This window comes from Pungitius pungitius, chromosome 3 (genome assembly GCF_949316345.1).
Source record: "Pungitius pungitius chromosome 3, fPunPun2.1, whole genome shotgun sequence".
NCBI lineage: Eukaryota > Metazoa > Chordata > Actinopteri > Perciformes > Gasterosteidae > Pungitius > Pungitius pungitius.
Genome location: NC_084902.1, coordinates 618,710 through 627,062, shown reverse-complemented (window position 1 = coordinate 627,062; position 8,353 = coordinate 618,710). Strand labels below are relative to the sequence as shown.

General features: G+C 44.9%; 2 protein-coding genes across 2 annotated transcripts; both read right to left on the bottom strand.

The window, feature by feature from the left end:
- Positions 1–325: 325 nt before the first annotated feature.
- Positions 326–3,582, bottom strand: LOC119215459 (claudin-1-like). Its single transcript, XM_037467653.2, has 6 exons — positions 3,424–3,582; positions 2,617–2,858; positions 1,913–2,077; positions 1,718–1,799; positions 1,277–1,393; positions 326–1,136 (listed from the first exon to the last, which is right to left on the bottom strand). Exons 2-6 carry the CDS (start codon positions 2,831–2,833, stop codon positions 1,040–1,042), a joined length of 678 nt encoding a protein of 225 aa, XP_037323550.1. The 5' UTR covers positions 2,834–2,858; positions 3,424–3,582; the 3' UTR covers positions 326–1,039.
- Positions 3,583–4,225: 643 nt separating this feature from the next.
- On the bottom strand, positions 4,226–8,010 carry LOC119215454 (presenilin-associated rhomboid-like protein, mitochondrial). The gene is made up of 10 exons (XM_037467638.2): positions 7,869–8,010; positions 7,053–7,269; positions 6,850–6,990; positions 6,647–6,695; positions 6,461–6,556; positions 5,730–5,879; positions 5,572–5,642; positions 5,114–5,215; positions 4,929–5,026; positions 4,226–4,600 (listed from the first exon to the last, which is right to left on the bottom strand). Exons 1-10 carry the CDS (start codon positions 7,943–7,945, stop codon positions 4,477–4,479), a joined length of 1,125 nt encoding a protein of 374 aa, XP_037323535.2. The 5' UTR covers positions 7,946–8,010; the 3' UTR covers positions 4,226–4,476.
- Between the last annotated feature and the right edge of the window lie 343 nt (positions 8,011–8,353).

Here is an 8,353-nt window from a genome sequence, read left to right as displayed (position 1 = left end):
ATAAGCATCCATGATGTCACTGTGTTAAATATGCATCCATGATGTCACTGTGTTAAATATGCATCCATGATGTCACTGTGTTAAATAAGCATCCATGATGTCACTGTGTTAAATATGCATCCATGATGTCACTGTGTTAAATATGCATCCATGATGTCACTGTGTTAAATAAGCATCCATGATGTCACTGTGTTAAATATGCATCCATGATGTCACTGTGTTAAATATGCAATCTATGATGTCACTGTTCATTCCGTATTCATGAGCTTTAAGAACCTTGCGCGTTGGTTCTCTGAAGCTCACATTGAACCACTGAGGTCTGCTTTGTTAAACTCAGGTTTATTATTTATTGAACTTAATATAATAATAAACATCTTTGTTGAAAATACAATTTAAAAGTAACCACTTAAGTAGATTCCTCCCATATTACTCTACAGTGTTTTATTAAAGCTTTAATTATATAAATACATATTTCACACAGATCAATTCTGAACATGTCCTTTGATTTGCATTCATAAGTGATGTGTATTTGTAACACTTGGAGGTTTCATGTGAACTTTTATCAAAATGAAAAACCAGATGTTATAAAACAACATTTTTCCATGACATTTTTCCACTTAATGCATTTGTATTTTTATTTTGACATAAGAAAGACAAAACAAAGGTGGTGACAGAGAAGAAACATGACGACCAACAGCTGATCTGAGGTCTGTGCAGCAGAAAGAAAACATGTATTTACAGGCGAGGGGATGGAGGCGCATGAACAAGTGCGACCTGCTGGGAGCGTAAGGTTGGTGGTTTGAATCCCAGCTGCTCCATGTGCCGAAGTGTCCCTGAGCTGGACCCCTGACCCCCGATGGCTCCCCAGGCAGAAGGTAAACCATGGGTTATAATGCAATGGAAGTCGCTTTGGATCAAAGCGTCAGATAAATGACGTGTGATGTAAGTAAATAAAATCAACCCAGGTTTGTTCCCTCCACAATAAAACTCCTTTAGTCCAGAGGGCTGTTTGGGACGTGGATCGGGACCCGTGGTGCGTTTAGACGTAAGCTTTGGAGCTGCCGTTGTTTGAGGTCGGAGCCGCTCTGTAGATCTTCTGTCCTTCACTTGTAGACGAGAAGTTGTAGGAAAACTGCCTTCAGGAAAAAGAAATTCTCATTTACAAAAAACCCCAAACAGTCTTTGTACAGAGAGCTTTGGTATTGATTATCTGGACTGTTAAATATTGAATCAATATCACCAAGAACCGTTGTGTAGAATGTGTCTCTTCGGGTACCTTGGGGGGGAGGTGGTGGTCCAGGACCTCCTGCAGTTGCAGCAGAGCAGAGAGCCTCCCAGTATGGCCAGACAGGAGGCCGACCAGCCCAGATAGAGACCAGTACCCAGCTCGAACCTGCAGCTCGGTCATAAACACACAATGAACCACACCAAGGAGCTCAGTTTAAACACTGTGATTTCCCATTGAACGTTTACTGAATATCTGGGTGAAATTTATTTGGATAAAAATAAAATCTAATATTTCTCCATTGCTGCTTTGGAGGTAAATTGATTATTTAAAAGTTGTAATTGGTTTCATAAGAATAACAGAAGAATAAATACATCATATTAAATGTAAAATCCACCAACGTTCTGATTCTTTTCCCGATAAATACAAATGACTATTATTGATTTGTATGGCTTCTGAAGCCCAACAACATGATGGTGACAACAGGCTCACCTGACTCCTCCATAAAGAGGGTTGTAGAAGTCCTGGATCACTCTGGCAGCGTACCAGGAGGTTGCCGTCAGGGTGAAGACACCTGAGGAGGAGACAGACTTGAGGACGTGATGAAGACGAAGAACCCCGTGGTAAAGATGAAGAACCTTGTGATGAAGAAGAAGAATGTCGCGTTAAAGACGAAGAACCTCCTACCCGACAGGATGAAGAGGACTCCTCCGCTCAGGGCGATCTGGTCCTTCACGTTCTCCGAGGTTCTGCCGATCTTGGTGCACTTGAGACCCAGGATGGAGACGACGATGGAGGACAAGCCGACCAGCAGGGACAAGATCATCAGAGCTCTGCAGGCCTGCAGGTGAGCTGGAGACGTGTCATCAAAAAAGAAATGCATTCATTGGTTTGTGTGTTTGTTTATTTATTTATCGATGTATTCATCTATAGGTTCAGTCATCTATTGACTAATTGATGTATTTATCGATAGATGATAATAATTACTATTACTATACTGTACAATACTGTAATCCATGGCTATATTAACTATACTTTGTAAGTAACTGTACATTTATTAAGCAAAAGCTTCATTTTTGCTCCTTTTACATAAAATCAAGATTAAGAATCATCAACATTTATTCTGTTTCTAGGAACAGCTTTAGATATTTTATTGATGTATTAAGTAATATTTGTTAATTACTCTTGGAGGCTTAAGTTGGATCGTTTGATATGTTCACATTGCTCTTAAGTTCATTTTTTAGTTGAATTATTTCTTGTTGTTTTTAGGAACGTTTCTTTGCTAATGAGGTAACATTGTGGTCAGTTTTTGGACCAGCATGCAACTGGGCGGTCCTACAAACCGCTCAGTGAACAAGATGCATCATGGGAATGGTGACGTCATGACTCACGCGGCAGGCCCAGCACCGTCTTGAAGCGGCTGCACTGGACGGAGCCGAGCGACGTGGCGGCGCAGCTCATCCACAGACCTTCGTACTGCCACTGGCCGCTGCCCACCGTCCCCTGCTGGCTCCGCACCTTCCACACCTGAGAGGAGGTGCAGCTGGACTGCAGACACCAGGACACCAGGCCTAGCAGCAGACCCGCAACCTGCAGCCCCGCCGTCATGCCGCTCGCAGTCCCACGATCGCACCTGGAGACGACCACAGGTGTGCCGATCACAGGGGGGTTCCTCAGGGTTCCGTTCTGGATCCGCTATGTTTTTGCTTTGAATGCTAATGTGGGTCATTTACAAGCCACATGACCCAAACACGCAGATAGTAGAGTACACCGATGAGGGCACAGCCTCACATTCACACGCGTGTTCTCGGGTTGTACGTTAATGTGTTTGTACGATTTACAACCAGAAAAAACAGTGTTGAAATGTTGTCTTTATCGCCATTTCATTCCAAGACTTGTTGGCTGGGTTTCAGGGATGAATCCTGATTTGTTCATTAAAATGATGATATAAGATAAGATGTGAAGTCACAGCGATGTGACAGCAGTTCATAGATGTACTTTAGTCATGATAAACACAAATATATACTTAGTAAATACTTATACTCTTACTCATAAAAGCACAATTACTGCCTCCGTCTTCAACCTCTTTTCCTCTAAAAACGAGCTTCAACCAAAAGAGCTAAATTTCGCTGGTATCATTAGATCTGGAACATAGATACAATATCTATGTTCAGTGAGTGAAGATCCTCAGTTCTTACCCTCTGAGGATGAAGAGTCGTTCTCTGGTTCTCCGTTGCTCTTCTCTGCAGTCGTGTGTCTCCTGTGGTCTCGTGGAGGACCTGGTCTCTGGTCTGACCCTCTGACGTCTGATGGGGTCAATGACCCAGCGTCCGGGCTGATCACACACAGTTATTGATCCACCTCTTGCTGTTGGGAGCTCCTTTCAGAATCCTTCATTTTCCGAATATATAATAAAGTTCTTTTTGGAGGAACCGTCATGTGTTGAAATGACCTCCGAGGATTCTAACAGCTCTCAAAATAAGGCTTCATTTGATCTACAGCATGTTACAGGTGAGTCCAGCAGATAAAGATACCTTCATTCATTTGGGTGTGAGGCATGAAGCTTCAATGATGAAACACTGTTTAGACCTGAAATAAAAAGGCTAAAAACACACTCATGTTAATGTCTACATTTATTGAACTTAATATTGTCTTCTAAATGCACTCTGTATGTTCTCTAGTGAGGTCACTCAGGTCAACATCTGCACATAGAAAGCAGACTCTGCTCTGTGTGCGCTCGTGTTTGTGGACTTTAAACCAGCCTCATGTTTACGGATCAGAGAACTGAAAAGATACACAAATTCAACTTAAAGGAACTTTTGATGTTTAATAAAAAACATTCTGTATGTGTGTTTCTGTGGCTGCTTTGAAGTGGGCGGGGCTTAGATGGAAGACATTTTGGAGACAAACAACTATTTAACTATTAATAAAACAAGTCTTTAACACACTGCAGGAATCCTTTGTGTGGTTTGAGGAGTGGATGCTAAATAAATATAAACATCATTTTTACAGTTTTATTCAAAAGAAAACCAGCAAACATGAATGTGCAGAAGGACCCACATGAAGTCCTCAGAGGTTCCAGCTCCTCGTGTGGGCCGGACGCCTCACGTCCTGTTGGACTGTGTATTATACTGCCTCTGTATACATATGAGCTCCCCAGGACCTCGTCCTGATGGAAGCCCAAAGGTGCAGCCAAGCGGCCTCTGTACATTTTATACATCTTTTCCCAGCAGCCCCGGCTGTTGGGCGGCCTACACGGCGCCCCCTCCGTCGGCTCCTCCCCCTCCAGAGCCGCCGGTCCTCAGGTCGTGCCAAAGCTTCACGAAAGGCTCCCGGTTCTTCCAGATCAACTCGTGGCCGAACAGGATGTACCAGCTGGGGGACAGAGGAACAGAGAGCATGATGGGAAGTCGGTCCAGGTCACGGTAAACAGACCAGAGGGATGTTTGTTTGTTTGTTTTAGCTCGTCTTTGACTCCATTGATAAAAGAAAAGAATTCTCTGCTGACACTCAGTGTTTTTAGGAGACCGACTGGTTTTACTGTTTAAGGGAATCAAATCAATTGAGAAATATGGTTCCTTTTATAAAAATTAACTCCTCGTTCCTAAATGTTTATGAAAATCAAACAACTGCAGCAACATCAATTAAATCCCAGAACATTTGAATCCGAATCCTCTCTTTGTAGAAGACGTTAACGACTCACACTCCGAACAGGGCTCCTCCCAGGTGAGCGGCGTGGTCGAAGAACTTCCATCCCAGCACCACGCCGGCCGTATCCATGGCGATGATGGCCTTTAGAGCCTGCAGGAAGTAGACAGATGGAGAGGGGGGGATCAATAGGGTCTATGGGACAGGTGGAGCAGGTGGAGCAGGTGGAGCGGAGCTCACGTTGGCGGCGGTGAAGGTGAACATAGGGAGGAAGATGATGGCCAGTTTGGCTTCTGGCATCTTGGTGCAGACGGCAGCCAGGACGGTCATGATGGCTCCAGACTGAGGAGACACACAGAGACGCGTGGGGGTGCAGGTCAGAACCACAACGTAGACCCTCTCAGTCCATCCAGTAGGAGGCAACATCAGAGGCACTTCAGTGGATTTCAGATATTCTTGAAACACTGAAACACGTCAAAACCTTCCTTGTTGAACTAAAAATTATCTTTTTAGAAGATAGTTTCATTTTCAATATTTGAGGTGAATTCTTTCGACATAATTTATACATCTTTTGTATATATTTTCACCAATATCTAACCTTCTATGAAACTACAGCTGATAAACACTCACATTTTGGATCAAACTACTTTGTGACAATCTACGAGTTGTGAACAGTCAACGGTCCGTTTGTTACTTACGGCTCCCAGAGACGGCCCGAACCTCCCGGTGGCCGTCTTACAGGCGTAACTAAAAAACGTAGAAACAACACCTGAAAAACACAATCGGTGTAAACATCACCAATCTGACACGGTAAGTGATTAAAAACAATATAATTATATATATAATCAGTTCATACCTGCAGACAGGTAGACGGCCATAAACTGCTCTCTGCCCAGCATGGAAACAGCGCTGGAGGAGAAGCTCCACAGGACGTACATGTTGGCAGCCATGTGCAGGAAAGAGAAGTGGCTGAAGGTGGAGAGGAGCATCGGAGAGCACTGAGTCTCTGCAGGGACACCAGCAGACAGTCACAAACAACCATCAGAAAGAGATAAACAACAAACAACCACCAGAAAGAGATAAACAACAGTCACAAACAACCATCAGAAAGAGATAAACAACAGTCACAAACAACCATCAGAAAGAGATAAACAACAGTCACAAACAACCATCAGAAAGAGATAAACAACAAACAACCATCAGAAAGAGATAAACAACAGTCACAAACAACCATCAGAAAGAGATAAACAACAAACAACCACCAGAAAGAGATAAACAACAGTCACAAACAACCATCAGAAAGAGATAAACAACAGTCACAAACAACCATCAGAAAGAGATAAACAACAGTCACAAACAACCATCAGAAAGAGATAAACAACAAACAACCATCAGAAAGAGATAAACAACAGTCACAAACAACCACCAGAAAGAGATAAACAACCATCAGAAAGAGATAAACAACAAACAACCACCAGAAAGAGATAAACAACAAACAACCATCAGAAAGAGATAAACAACAAACAACCATCAGAAAGAGATAAACAACAGTCACGGGGGGGGGCGCTGCAGGTAAGGCTGACTCACTGGAGGCTGGGTTGGAGGTGAAGTATTTCATCATGGAGCGCTGCAGGGACGGAACTCTCCAGCAGCAGAACACGATGGCGTTAGCTGCAATGATCCCTGGGAAAAAAGACCATCAACGCAGAGAGGTTAAAGATTATTATCATTAAAATTGTTTACTAGATGAAGCTGTTTGTCCGGATGTCTCACCTGTGACCGTCCTCTGACCCTCACTCAAGCTGTTCCACCATTGGTTGACCTGAAACAACACAATCAGCAGGACTTGAGCGGTGACGTGAGCCGGAACAAGGTCCGTTAATCAAAACCTTCAGTTGGTCAAAGACAGACAGACTTCCCACAGACAACATAGACTCCTGTACACACACGCCCCCCCCCCCCCCCCCCCCCCTCACCTCTTTGCGGACATCCCCTCGCTTCTGAGGCCTCAGCTTTTCCAGCCAATCGGCCCTGATCTCGTTGAAGTAGCTCTGGACTCGGGACTTGAGCGACTCGTACTGCCAGATGGCTGCCGAGCCAAAGGAGCAGCCTGTGAACTGACATGGGGTAAGCATCTGTCGTGATGACATCACCGATGACATCACTCCCAACAACTTACCCCCACAGTGAAGACCAGCGGTCGGACGAGCCGGCCAAAGGCCCGGTGGGGTGTCTGCGGAGCCCGGTGCTCCACCTGGGGGGCAGGGGTCCGACGTTGGGGGGCGACCTCCGAGGACTCTGCATGGGGGGGGCCCAGCTCCTCCTCCGCCTTCTTCAATTCTGGTTTCTTGGCAACTTTCCTGAAGCCGCATCTCTGCTGCGTGCCGTGAGGCCACCTTATTGGTGTTTACACAGTACAAACATAGTACATGTACATGATTATTGAGTAAAATATTTGCATTATCAATGTACAGCCTGGAGTACCGTATTGCTACCAGCGGCATTATGCCTTTCAGCACCAGACGGTTCAGTAGGCTGGTTGCTATGCAACGGACAAACAGCACGGAGACGTCCCTTCGTTAGCCTAGCACCAGAAGTCGGTTCCTGGTTAGCTAAGAGATCGACATTAATCTCCTTTTACAGCGATCGCCCCCGAGCTAAAAACACGAATGACAGCTGACGGTGACATGGAAGCCTCAGGCGGGAAGAGGCTACACTACTTTATGGCTCAAATGTCATTTAGCGACTTTCATTGCAAGTATATCAGAATGATGAATTACACCAGTATTATAAAAACAGCATAGCCAGACAAACTGCTCAGTTAGCTACCCAGCTAACATTAGCCGGCTAAACAACTAGCATTAGAAGGCTAACTTCCCGTTAGCTGCCCTTGAGCGAACGGAGCTAACGTTAGCTCCAAAAAGCTGCGGGACTGTCCAGCTGTTAGCCGGACCCAGCCGGACCCGGCCGTCCTCCTCCAGGGGGTCTGACTGACCTGCCTCCCCTCGCGGAGCTCCGTAGAACATGTTCCCCGCTCAGCCTGAGCAGAACCGCGCAGCTCCTCCACGCCATAGTGGAGCCCGGTGACCCGGGTCCACCGACCCCGGCATGTCGTTCAGTACCGGGTCAACGCGTAGCCTCCGCAGGGTCGAGCGGAGGAAAACAGCGACACTCTGAGGACCGAGAAGGACACTGCACCCCGGGACTGACGCCATAAAACGTTTACCTTCCAAACACAACAAATAACCGCTTCCGTCCATGACTTTCAAAATAAAGTAGAGTCAAAGATGACTTTCAAAATAAAGTAGAGTCAAAGAAAACATGTTTTACTTTCAAATGCCATATTTGTTGTAAATCAATATTTTACCATTTTTACCAATTTGTCTATTTGTTATTGTCACGTTTCTTTATAGATTTACTACAAATATACAATCAGGTTTTTAGTAATGGCTTCTATTTTCAGGATGATTTTAACATTCA

What these genes read in the sequence shown, in the direction of transcription:
- LOC119215459 (XM_037467653.2), bottom strand. Translation starts at nt 2,833, where the DNA reads ATGACGGCGGGGCTGCAGGTTGCGGGTCTGCTGCTAGGCCTGGTGTCC. An exon ending in GACGGTGCTGGGCCTGCCGC is followed by an intron (nt 2,078 to 2,616) that starts GTGAGTCATGAC and finishes ACACGTCTCCAG; the next exon opens with CTCACCTGCAGGCCTGCAGA. An exon ending in CCTCTTTATGGAGGAGTCAG is followed by an intron (nt 1,394 to 1,717) that starts GTGAGCCTGTTG and finishes ACCGAGCTGCAG; the next exon opens with GTTCGAGCTGGGTACTGGTC.
- LOC119215454 (XM_037467638.2), bottom strand. Translation starts at nt 7,945, where the DNA reads ATGGCGTGGAGGAGCTGCGCGGTTCTGCTCAGGCTGAGCGGGGAACAT. An exon ending in CGCTGGTCTTCACTGTGGGG is followed by an intron (nt 6,991 to 7,052) that starts GTAAGTTGTTGG and finishes ACCCCATGTCAG; the next exon opens with TTCACAGGCTGCTCCTTTGG. An exon ending in TCACCTTCACCGCCGCCAAC is followed by an intron (nt 5,027 to 5,113) that starts GTGAGCTCCGCT and finishes TACTTCCTGCAG; the next exon opens with GCTCTAAAGGCCATCATCGC.